A 12,656-nucleotide genomic window follows, 5' to 3' on the forward strand; every position below is an offset into this window, starting at 1 on the left:
TTAGAATAAAGATGATAAAAGCACATAGAAATGATAACTTTAACATCTTGTTTGAATGAAAATGAAATGAAATTTCAAATGAAATCCAAAGTAGTACCAAGGACGTTACATCAACTGATGTAACGTCCTTGGTAGTACAGTAACTGTATTTCGTCTTTCGTGCTTCCCTTCTGATTTTGAAGGGTGGCGAATCATTACGTTATCGCTAGGCGGCGCTGTTGAAGGGTGCTGCAACAGCCGCACCCACTTTTCCCAACTCATGATAGAAAATAGTTCCATTCCAACAATCATCTTTACAGTCTATCAGTGGAATTAAAGTTTACAATTTTTGTATTTTGTTTCATCTAATCTTTTTTTCTTGCCATTTAAGTTCTTAATATTGTAAAATGTGCTAAATTTTTAGTCTTCGTCACTTTGCTTAATCTTAGATCAGTCCGCTTAAGGGTGGTGTGATGCGGTCAATCATTTTCAACATGGCTGCCAGAAAAACATGACAACAACAACATAGCGAAACAAAACGCCGATTGCGGTGGTTTTCTTCTGTTCTGTGATCAAATATCATAAGAGGTGGGTAGATTAGTTGTTTCTAAGTCCGCGTCCGGTGAGCTTTGTTTCATAAAGCTAACTTTATCTGTGGTTTGGATAGGGACAATTTTGTGAAGTTCGTAACTAAGTTATTTCATCATCATATGAATAATCATCACATGGTTTGTTCAGATAATAAACGTGTTGTTGTTCTTTTCAACTCACATTTTGATCAATGCAATCAGTTTTCGGGACTTGACTAGGACCTGGGGGGTGGAGCGTTAGGTTTCAGGACTGAGGGGGTCATAAATGCAGTGTCCTTACCCCCCTTTTTGGAATGCCCTACTAGTACTAGTAATGATCATGATCAATTCCAGTTCTGCATTCAGTCGAAACAGGAAATTAACTTCTCTCTTTCATTTCTCTGGAATATGACCCTGACCTCCTGTCAATTTGCATAGTCTATTCTTGACAAGCGACCCTATCTACTAGTACATGACACGAATTCGGCCTAAAGGTTGAGAGTTTGAATCCTGCCTACAACTACGGGTTGGCGGAAACGACTGCCCGGTCAGTCGGCGGAAACCGCTGCCCGGTCCAGAGGTTGGTGTTGGGGGTTTCGAGTATACCAAATGTAAACAAGATGGCTTGCTATCGATCACAGCATTAATTTAGGTGCATTTCTCGTGTAGGCTGACCCTACAGCTTACAGTAGCACTAATATCGTAAACATTACCGTAATTTCGGAAATTCGAAAACGCAAACACGCCGTAATTTCCATCTTGTACGTGTTTATGGTGAACACCAGATTTCGGTGCTGCCAACTCATTAATGTCAATAAGGTCGATAATGAGCTTCGTGTCCTCACCGTAAGAAGTGATTAGCGCCTTGATCTTTTTTCGAACAAGTAATCCCCAACACTAGTTTTATATAGGTTTTGGTTTCCTCCCATTGCATTTTAGCCTTCCATTGTTTTCTCTTTAATTAATGCATTTAGAAAGAACTGTACTACATGTAGTAGTTGTAGTAACTTGTACTAAATATAGATAACCAGGGTTACATAATAATGAAAGATTTTATTCTAAATATGATTTATTGAGTATGGACTGTATGGATGACAAACCAAGCCCCAAATTATTGCCCCTAATATTATCAATTTCTAAATTCTGCACTGGTACAAACCACTGTACTGAAACGTTGCTTTAATGTGCTTCAAGATCATATGTTCACATCTTGATATTTAAGTTTGATTGTACCTTTTTTTAAATTTTCCTTAAACAAATAAAGATTGACTTGAATCTTAAATCCTTCAGTGACCGTTACCATGGAGACAGATGATGTTGAGGATGTTGTCATGGAGACCAGGACAGGCCCAGTGACAGTGATTGAGGTGATGAGTGACTCAGATGGAGACCATGACCACGACCATGACGTGTCCCCAGAGACAGAGACTTCAGGTGTGCAGCTGAGTGATGATCCAGACTCAGGTGAGCAGTAATAATGTAGGAACTAACTATTACCTAAACTTTGCTGTACTGTGATTGGTTAAGCCACCTAGGGCACCTTGCATCTGGTCAGTACACTTTGCACTAGGCCTATAAAAGCGAGGGCATGCTGTACTATGCTCATTCGAGCCCATAACACTGAGGAAGCCACACGGCGAAACATGTTTGTTGTGTGTCGGTTCAAATAAAGTTCCTAAACGGGGAACATGCGGCTCCAGCGTCTTTTCTGAAGATGTGGCGTAAGTGTGAACGGTTGGCTTGAGGTCTCCTTCTCCACATATATCTACTAACTATTACCTAAACGTAACATCGGGACCTGTACCTATACCTGAATAAAACTCCCCGCTTGAAAGATCTGTTATGTATTGCTACAGTAGTAGCCAGTTAAGTGCACAATGGTAGCCAGTTAAGTGCACAACGGATTACTGCACACTTCTGTGACTTGCACAAAATCTCAAAGTCTCAAGTTCATGCAGTCCAGCTGGATAACTTCCCTTTGTTACACCAACCGGATAATTGCATGAAATACACTGGCAAATGCGGTGTCGTTGAAATGAAACATTTTCTATAGTTCTAATATAGTACTAGTAGTTATGCTGTTCCTAGGTATCATGTTTGGTGTCACATAAGGCCATTCTAATTTGAAAGATGGCTCTGATCTCATGTTTCAGCGCGACATTTAACGTCTTTTTCTATTCGCATCTTCAGTCACAAAATGATCATTGTGTGTAAATTTATATCAGTACAGCACCGGTACTTAATTATCCTGTAATTTGGACCTGTGCCAAATATCTGATAAACAAATATTAATTTTTCTCTCTCTGAAATACTGTTTTAATTCTTATGACAGGACCCCAACAGCCAAACCCTAATAATAACAACAGACCTGTCAGGACATCTGCAGAGGATGAAGGGATCGCCATGGAAACCAGGGAAGGTCCAGTAACGATCCAGGTGGAGGATGGGGAGGGTAACGAGGAGGAAACTTCGTTTATGGTTCCCGCTAACGAGGACAGAAGACAAGGTAAGAATTGTGTCCTGTTATATATACTTAGATTTCACCATAAAACTGGTCTAACATAGTTGGTACCATCAGGTAGTAATTCGCTCTTACATTCGCTTTTGCTACTTGTCTGGAGAACTGTGTATTCAAATCTTTTGTTGGAGGTATCAGTTGATGAGTAAATTAAAGAATGGGTTCCATGGCGCTCGTTTGATAGCAACAGGCCATCCCGCAAGCGGATGGAGGGCATTTTGGGTGTTTGAACGCCTGTTCGAATGAGCGCTTGAACCCATTCCTTAATTCGCTCATGTGTAGGGACCAATCAGCGCCCTTGTCCAAAATTTGGACAATTCCAGACATTAGAGGTGTCAAGGTTCCCAGATGGAACAGCAGACAAGCGACTGTATATAAGATTGTAGTGATCATTAAAGTCAAAGCAAGAAGTGACTTTATATTGTGAATAGTAAAAGCAGAGCAAACTACATCAGTACATGACAAACCGGATGGTACCCGGGCTATGTAGGTCTAGCTATGAATATGACGTTGGCATTTTCTTAAATGCAAAACCAGTTATGTTTCTATCTCTATCAGACATCTTCCTTATATCTTTTTGAGGATAGATCTAGCTTATTAGAAAGATGTCTAATTAATGTATGATTAGGAATGAAAAAGGATAATGAAAGCAGTTAAAAAGACATAACTGGTTGTGCAAAAGAAGTACTAGTACATGTATGTTTTGCAAACCTGTTGAAATTATTTTTGGAACTTGTCTAAGTTTCGCATCTTTTTATATTTCAGCCATACATAGTATGGTGAAATATATTGTATTCGTAATGTTTATTCTTTCTTTCTTCTTTCTCCTGTCAAATCTTCAAAGTGATTCATCTCCGCCATTCCTGGACCGAATGACCTGAAATTTGGCACAAGGGTAGAGTGGGCCAATACCCAAATGTGTTTTTTTCATTTTTTTCATATCTGCTCCTTAAAAGATTTTATTAAGGTTTTATTGCATCTTTTGGACCAAAACTGTATAATTTGGCCCCCTGTACCATTGTATTACATCCAAATGACCTGAAATTTGGGACAGATGTGCCCTAGATACTTATTCAAAGGATCCATGTATAATATTTGGCATAAATCACTTCAAAATGGCTCTATAAGGAGGTTTTTGTGGGAGAGTTTTGGATATGTGAGGTTGAGGTGCCGAGGTCAACGACCTCTAGGTCATTCTGGTGTGTCAGGGCCACAGGTGTGCCAGGTAGATCCAATTATCTACCTACCTTCCTAGTCCATAGACATCCAGGTGGTTGGGGGACAAGGTAAATCCAATTAATGACCAGCCAATGAGCGAGCTGATTTTGCTGGAAGAGTCCATTGTTGGACAGGGGGTGTTTTTTTTAATTTACTTTTAGACTTTGGTGATAATGCCAATGCTCTTTTTTAGCGGAAGTGTTTTTGCACTGAACCAATTGACATAAGATTACTATTGGGACAGTCCATTTTTACACATAGGGGGGATTTTTTAAAATTTCTGTTTTGGACATGGGTGATGATTCTGAATTCCATTTGTTGAATGGAAGTTGACCCCCACCTGAAGACTACACATGAGAAGGATTCGGCAGCCAATCAGCAAGCCTGGTGTTATCTGGAAGAGTCCATTCATGCACGGGGAACTTTATTAAAATTCAGTTTTGAACTGGGTTGCTTATTATACAAAAGGCCATGTACTGTGAGTATTTCTGGACTTGTCTATTGGTAATTTTGAACAGGGTGTGCTGGGAGATTCCATTCTTCGATGAAGGGGGTATTTTTTAAAATTCATTTTGTGGACTTTGGTGATTATGTCCATGTCCTATTTTAGCTGATGTATTTTTGGATCGCTCCACTCTACATAGGAGTATAATAGGAAGAGTCGATTCTTGCACAGAGGTTTTTTTAAGTATGGTTTTGGACGGCTGATGATTCAAAATTCCATTTCTTAGCGGAAGTGTTTTTGGAGTCGTCTATTTTACCTTTCTACATGGGGTGCACTTGAAGAGTCCATTCTTGAAGGGGTTTTTGTAAGATTCATTTTTGCTCATAAGTGTGATTAGTAGTTAGAAGTCATTTTAAGCAGAAGTGTTCCATTTTTGCACATAGGTGATTTTGAAACAGTCTATTGTTACATGAGGAGGGAGATGGCTGAAATATGCTGTATTTGCTCTCAAGCAAATGTCGGCCTTTCTAGTTTGTTTAAAATTTACATAATGCTCCAAAATTCAAACATCCTCACAGCAAACCTTTAGATGATTGTATACTACAATATTGTATTATTTGTAGTTTTCTAGTATGCAATGTTTTACTCCTATAGGCAGATTAGTTTATGATAATAGCCACCAATATAGTAATGCTAGATCTTCAAATTCATCTCTTATATTCCCCTTCAGCATCAAAAGACCAGTAGTGTTTTTACTAGCTGCATTGTGAGAATATTCTGTTCTTTTCCTCCCAACAAGATTCCAGAAGTCCTGACCTCCGACCCACGGAAGAGGACCAATCAGAGCATCTGTTCACCCCCATCCCCCTCCTCAGTACCTCCCCCCTCCCCGGCTCTGGTCGTTCCACCCCCCTGGGGAACATACCCCTCGAGGGGCCAGCTGATGTAGAAATACCGCTCACACCACGTAGGTTAGAGCCCCTCTCCCCCCCTGTGAACCTACCCCCCCTGACCCATCTGACCCCCCTAGGACAAGATGTCCGCCCCAGTACAGCAGCTAGTGTCAGCCTTGTCACCGTCTCAGGTAAGAAGAGACAGAATAGGCTACTGTAAATGCATTTAAATTTGCAGGGATTTACTCTTGCGGTAGCAAGAAAATGGAGTGTTTGCAGTGGTTTTAAGTTTGGCGGAGCACCATAGACTGTAGTTACATGTACATAGTTTACTATAATGGAAAAATGTTCCTGATGGTTTTAAGTTTGCGGTGAAGTGGCCACCGCGAAAACCGTGAACATGAAACTACCACAAACATTTCTGCATTTACAGCATACTTGTTATTTTTGGTAGCGTTAGTTGTTGTTAGTGTTGCTGGTGTTGTTTTGTTATTGTTGTGGCTTTTTTTGTTGATGTATGATATTGATAGTTTTATTGGTGGTTACACAGTAGCTTTGTTGTTACTGCTGAGTGTGTTGTTTTTGATCTGGGAAAATCCGATAGTACCAGATCAATTTAATGATACTCTCTGAAATATAAGACGTCTTATTTTCATGTATGTCTTCTTAAGGTGCTGTAGAAGATGGTGCAGCTCCTTCTAGTGACGAACCTCCCTCGTATGATGACGTTCTCCCCTCTTATGAGGCAGTCATGGCGCAAGGAGGTACAGTTTTTACAAATTCTATTATCTTATAGTTCTTAAAACTATCACAGACGCAACATGTACAATGCATTGTTAGCAGGAATGTCTTATGAAAAAAGACTAAACTTCTTCTAACCAACACTTACTATACAGTCAAATATATGTAATTGGGACTTACGCAAACTTACTAAAATGTATTTTAGAGTTAGACCTTTTGTTTGCAAAAAGTCCAATGCTGAGTGATTTTTACCTCAAAAAGTTTAAAATGATTACAATATGTTTTCTACTGACAAAGGGCTTCCTTTTCATATAAACTGTTCTACACATGCAATATAACGACAAATATTTATCGAGATACATGATTGTATAACTGTCTACTACTGTAGTGGTGTTGTGTTTGCTATCAAGGTGCACCCCTTTATCTTCTAACGCCCCCTATCCACTGGAGGCTGCAACTGCAGGGCATATTAGGTGAAAGACCAAACATTTGAACTTTTTTCCAATAAAATTTCAAAGAACGAAAAACAAATCTTTTAATATTTTGTGCATTTATTTTTAGTTTTCTTTTAGCTATGGTAGTAAGTAATACTTTTACAAAAACTTAGTTATGAAAATCAATTCAAATCCAATTTCGGTCACTGTTCATACGGTCACTTAGCGATTGCAGTCTAGTGGAAAGGTGGCTTTACTAATGGTTGTGGACTGGTTTGCACCCCCTTTCCTACCCCTTTCCCCTACCCCCCTGCACAGATGAACCGTTAGAAACATGGAGGCTCATGGGAGTCCGTCCAAATCAGGTTGTCATGGAAACAAGCTTTGGACCAACCATATCCACTGCTGTGTCAGGTAAATAGATAACATTGTGTGTTTCTAGGCAACTCACAGAGGTGAACAAGAAGGCCCACAAAAAAATGAAAAAAATTAATATCACAAGATTCTTACTTTTTGGTTAGCTTGTTCACAAATCATCCAATCAAAACATTAATCTTTATTTTGCAGATGAAGTTAAAAGAAAATGAGAATCTTTTGTTGCCAATTCTGTATGGAGACATTTTGACATGCAACTTTCCAAAAGTGCACAAGCTGCAGTACAACAGTGTATAAAATTGCATATTAAGTCATCTTGGTATTCTGTGGACTTTTTTTTTTATTCAATGTGTACATTGAAATGTGTGTCCACGTATCACTACAATATACTGCCTGAATTAAACTTTGCTCTGATTCAGTCTTAAGACTTACGTGTATACACCTTTCTCACGCGGCGGCCATGATAGATCGAAGAAGAGGTCAATGAGGCAAACAGACAAAACTTATTTCTAAAATCAGGTCCCATTTAGTTTTTCCCCAAACCACACAAATTTTCATGATATAAGATAGAATAATAGAATCTGATATTACAAGAAGTGTTATGCACCGAAAGATGTAGCAATTTAGAGTAGTGTAGACTGACCCCATAGTCCCTTAAGAGATGCAAAATAAAAACATAATAATGCAAATTTTTAACGAATTTGCAGCCATTCACTTATTGGTCGATTTCCTAATTGGCAGGCTACCATTGGTCGAACTGCTAATTATGATGGACAGCCTTTTGTTTGCCACATTGAACTCGTTTTAGATCTATCATGGCGGCCGCGTGAGAAAGGTGTATAGCTGTGCAGCCTAGTTTAGTCAAGCTATGAAAAAACATTTACTGCTCACAACAGTTTGTACCCTTCACCAAGTTTTTCCCTTTCATTATGATGATTATTGTCTTGTAAACAAACTGTCCTTAACTGAATGAACTCTCCTACCCTGTTAAAACCCCTGTGTGATTTCCCTCCTATCTCTTGCATGCTTTCTTCTGATGGTACATATATATAGTGATTACAGGTAAGCTTGAAAAATAACAGTATTCTCTAGCAGGGCTCAAAATACCACCTGCATATGCAGGTTAATGCAGGTAAAATTGGAGCTGTACAGGTACAGCTGTATTTCTGGTGTCTACCTGCACCTAACCTGCACTGGTCTATATGCATGTACTGGATTTTAGTTTTGCACATAAATGTCATATGATGTAGGTGTATGTGGATTGTTATTAGCTGCATTGGCTGCTACCACCTATAAAGTATAAATTTTAAAGAAAAAAAGTTATTGCAATGGTTCCTGAACAATTTTATTCATGCCTAAATTGAGAAGGTGCAGGTAAAATGCGTCTGGTGCATGTAATTTTCAATGTTACCTACACCAGTGCAGGTATGCAGAAAAAAGTATTTTGAGCCCTGTCTAGATTATAACCTCATTAATTAGGACCTCGTTCATTAAGATATACACCTGAAATTTCGATGCAACTTGCAGACAAGTCTATTGGACAAAAAAATGTAAAATGCAAAAGCTGACAAATAAAGTAAGCACCCATTCTTGAACACAGTATGAACTAGAAAAATTCATATTATTTTTCATAAAAAATTGCTGACTCCAAAGGCTTGAAAATGACAATGGATCAAAGTAGGCAGGGACTGGGTAATAGTGACATGTGTGATCATCTTGATATTAGGGGTATTGGCCTGAGTCAAAGTCAAAGTTCCTTCCCGTGCCTGATGGCGCATAGGGCGGCGCCCATCTCCGTTTCATTAGCCCTTGGGCCACACTACGCAATCACTACAGCAGGGGGCTAGTCCACTGGTAGTGATGTGTGTTCAACTTCCATACTCTTTCCCGAATGCTGAGTGTTAAGCAGAGAAAGAAGCATGTACCGTTTTTAAAGTATTTGGTATGACTCGGCCGGGGTTTGAACTCACGACCTACCGAATGCAAGGCAAACACTCTACCCACTAGGCCATTGCACCGGTGTGCCATTGCACATTGGCCTGAGTACTGGATATAATTTCCTATTGCCAGTCATTAGAACGCGTTTATTTCATCCATCCTCAGCTCGCAGAACAGACCTTCCAGAAAACGCACCCGGACTAGAGCGCCAAGTCACTTTCGTAGAACCAACCGTGGAGCAGGCATCGTCACGAGAACCCGACCAACCAGACGGCCCCATGCCAAAGTTCCCGTGGCTGTCGCGCCGCGTGGACGGAGTGGGTCTGAGCGTACGGACCCTGCTCATCAGTCTGTTTGTAGGACTGTGTGCTCTACTACTGGTGGGGCTTCTGCCTCCCAGCTTTGCCTATGTGGACTACTACCATGTAAGTCTCAGTCTCAATAGTTTAACTCATAAGAAATGCTTTTAATATTAGGGCTTTAAAGGAGGGGGGTTGTCGAAGGAGTTTTTTTTTGGGGGGGGGGGGGGGCAAGGCAGGTAGGCTGAAGTCAAACAGTGTAATGGAATAGTAGTACATAGAGGTTAATGGGGCCTTTGTAACCTATGTATCTTTAAGTATGAATCGGACATTTTTTTTTACTATTGTGTGTGAATATATAGACAAAAGGCCAGGAGAAAGACTTACTGACTAAATGTTGCCTTTCTAGTTTCTTTTCTGATGATTTTCCTTTTTTCTCTCCCCTTCGAAAACATCCTGCATTTTTGTAAAAAAATGGGGCCTTTCTAGTTTCATGCTGTTTTTTTTTTTCTCTCAGTAATACTAATACTTTGAAGAAAGAAAAAGTCAAACATTATTAAGAAAATCCATATTAAGGATTATAGGGCCTTGGCTACTGTACTGAAGTTGTCTGTAAGTTCACCTTTATCCGTGGGGCAACCTGTGTCCGTTGTTTAAAAAAAGGTACTTCGTGATATCAAGTCCACAGACGTTGGTTCAAAAGTTTTTTCAAAACAACAGATATAGGTTGGCCTATGGATGTATTTTGAAAATACAGTTTATATTGCAATTTAAAACCACCATCCATCGATTCAATATTCCTAAGTACCCTTTTTTTCAAAACAGCATAAAAATTATATAGGTTACACCACGGATAAAGGTGAACTAGCGTTATAAGTCCAAATGTGTAAAACAAAAGTTTTTCTTCTTCTTCCGTACTCAGTATGGCTTGAAGAAACAGAAGTCGACTGGTGTGGTGAACACGAAAGTGGTGTACGGAACAGGTCGCTACGCGATCGGGCCCGACTTCGAGTTCAAGTTGTTCCCGCGGGGGGCACACGTGGTGCGGCTCAACGACCTTGCCATCTTCACATCTGACCTTCTAGAGGTCATCGTCAACTGCTCGTTCCAGCATTTCCTCAGGTCAGGACCTTTGACCTCTTACCTTTCTTTTCTTTATAACCACATATATTAAAATTTTTCATGCATGAAAAATGTTGCTGTTTGGGTCATCAAGCGGAAAAAATATATCGCCTTTGCCGCAAGCTAAATTAAATACGAAAGAGTCTTTGCTGGCTGAGTGACTGCCCCACGCAATACTACAAGTCATAGGCTTTACAGGTTATTCAAAATATTGTCTAATGCTTGGGGACAAGCAAAAGTAAGAGAGACAACTAAATAGTATGCAATTCCAACATAGACTACAGTGCCCTAGCTCAAACCCCAGTGAGATTTAAACTCTGACCCGGAGACAGAAAGGCTTTGATCGAAAAAAGAGACTGAGCTAATTTCCATGTTGTAAAAAGTATGTAGAATGGGTAAAGAGGGTATCAATGTATTCTTTTTTTAAGTTAAACATTGCTGCAAACTATCAGATTGCTTTGAAATCAAAAACCGCATGCTAGGGCTGGGTACCGGTACAGCGTACCGGTACAAAACTGGTTTTTCTTATTGGACCGGTCCAGAAAAACCGGACCTGAAAAAATTTGGTGGACCGGATGTTGGACCGATTAGAAAATTAACAGATTATTTTATCAGGCATTCACACGTTTTGGCGCTTGCAAGTGGAAGAAAACAACAAGAGTGAAGTAGAGTAGAGTTTACAGTAATTTCTACCAAGTTTTACAGCCAATCGTACAGGTGCAGTTAGCGTTGTAGGATTTTAAAACGCCAGTGTACGTCTAATACTCCACCAAACAGATTTCTTTGTAGTGAAATGGACCATTGGTATGAGTCATACTGAATCAGGTCCAGGTTCAGGTCCGGACCTGGACCTGATCCTTTGGACCTGAACCGGACCTGGACCTGGATTTTCTGTACCGGTACCCACCCCTACCGCATGCATAAATTTCTTATGAAGCACCAGGTATAAGAGTTTGGTGCACAGATTGGCATCAAGAATGTTTCTTTACTCCCAAAAAATATGAACTATCATGACACAATACTATAACAGGAAATATAAGGTATCAATTATGTTTTACACTACATTTGTTTACAGGATGGATGAGGTATCACACACACGTTTTATACTCTCCAGGAAAGATGAGGTCTCACTTATATGTTTCAAACTCTACAGGAAAGACGAGGTCGGACTTCTCCATGACAAGTTTGACCTTGACTACGAGCCCGTGCTGTACCAGGTCGCGTACAGCACCATCAAGGAGACAGCGACCTTGTACAGCACAGAAAACTTCATGAGCAGCCGACCGGAGATAGAGGGCGCCTTTCTCCAGGCATTGCGAGACAGACTGCAGGGTAGGTTCCAAACTTAAACAGGGCTCGACACTGCACCAAAAGCCTCATTTCCAGGATGGAAACTGACTTACACCTTCCTGGAAATTAAAGATGTCCTTCAAAATCCGGAGGTTTCATGCCTGCGAACGAGACGTGTACAGTCCTTTACATGTCCTAGAATCTCGCGGAAACGAACCATTGCTGTGTGCAGGACGTGTAAAGGGCTTGAAATACCCTTACAGATTGCCTTGAAACAACCTTACACGACAGGACATGAGCCGTGTGTTGCATTGTGTGTTGGCGGAATATGCATACATTAGCGGCCAGTTATCACCTTATTATATTTCCCCGGTCTGCCTCACCCAGTTCATCCCTTTTGTCATGGAAAGTGGCGTCGAGAGTACTGACGCCATCCACCCCCCACCCCTTCTGGATTTTGCCCCCCTCCCCATTTATTCGCCAGTTTCTTGCTCGCATTTTTTATTCTGTAATAGCACCATATATTTATTCATATTGAAACAGGACAATTTTTATTAGTGTTTGTTCGTGTGTATGATAGGTTGAAGTCGCGAGTGTCTTTTGTATGTCTGCTGGCTGGTCTCTTGTCTTCGTAGGCTACTAGTATGCAATTCTTGACGGCATGCAGGGTAGTACAAATGTACAAGGACTCCCTTGCAGTTTTTGGAACGGGGCTGGGGTTTTTTTGGCAGGGGGGGGGGGGCGTTGGTCCGCGACTTTTAACGTTGACTATGTTTTCTTGTGCCGGGAAAGGGAGTTTGCCGTGAAGGGAGTTTGCTGGGAAAGGAGTTGCCGG

General features: G+C 40.5%; 1 protein-coding gene across 3 annotated transcripts in view; it reads left to right on the top strand.

Moving 5' to 3' along the window:
- The first annotated feature begins 436 nt into the window (after positions 1–436).
- The window catches only part of LOC118405289, a 16,510-nt gene continuing 4,290 nt past the window's right edge, over positions 437–12,656 (top strand). The window contains exons 1-9 of one of the 3 annotated variants that reach the window (XM_035804713.1): positions 437–567; positions 1,839–2,012; positions 2,881–3,054; positions 5,529–5,813; positions 6,294–6,386; positions 7,116–7,211; positions 9,276–9,535; positions 10,332–10,531; positions 11,685–11,863. In XM_035804713.1, coding sequence (XP_035660606.1) covers positions 1,850–2,012; positions 2,881–3,054; positions 5,529–5,813; positions 6,294–6,386; positions 7,116–7,211; positions 9,276–9,535; positions 10,332–10,531; positions 11,685–11,863 — 1,450 coding nt within the window. In that variant the 5' untranslated portion in view covers positions 437–567; positions 1,839–1,849. The remainder of the gene's footprint in view (positions 568–1,838; positions 2,013–2,880; positions 3,055–5,528; positions 5,814–6,293; positions 6,387–7,115; positions 7,212–9,275; positions 9,536–10,331; positions 10,532–11,684; positions 11,864–12,656) is intronic. The other 2 variants (XM_035804714.1, XM_035804715.1) reach the window with 2 other exon arrangements.

The sequence above is a fragment of the Branchiostoma floridae genome, chromosome 18, assembly GCF_000003815.2.
Source record: "Branchiostoma floridae strain S238N-H82 chromosome 18, Bfl_VNyyK, whole genome shotgun sequence".
Taxonomy (NCBI): domain Eukaryota; kingdom Metazoa; phylum Chordata; class Leptocardii; order Amphioxiformes; family Branchiostomatidae; genus Branchiostoma; species Branchiostoma floridae.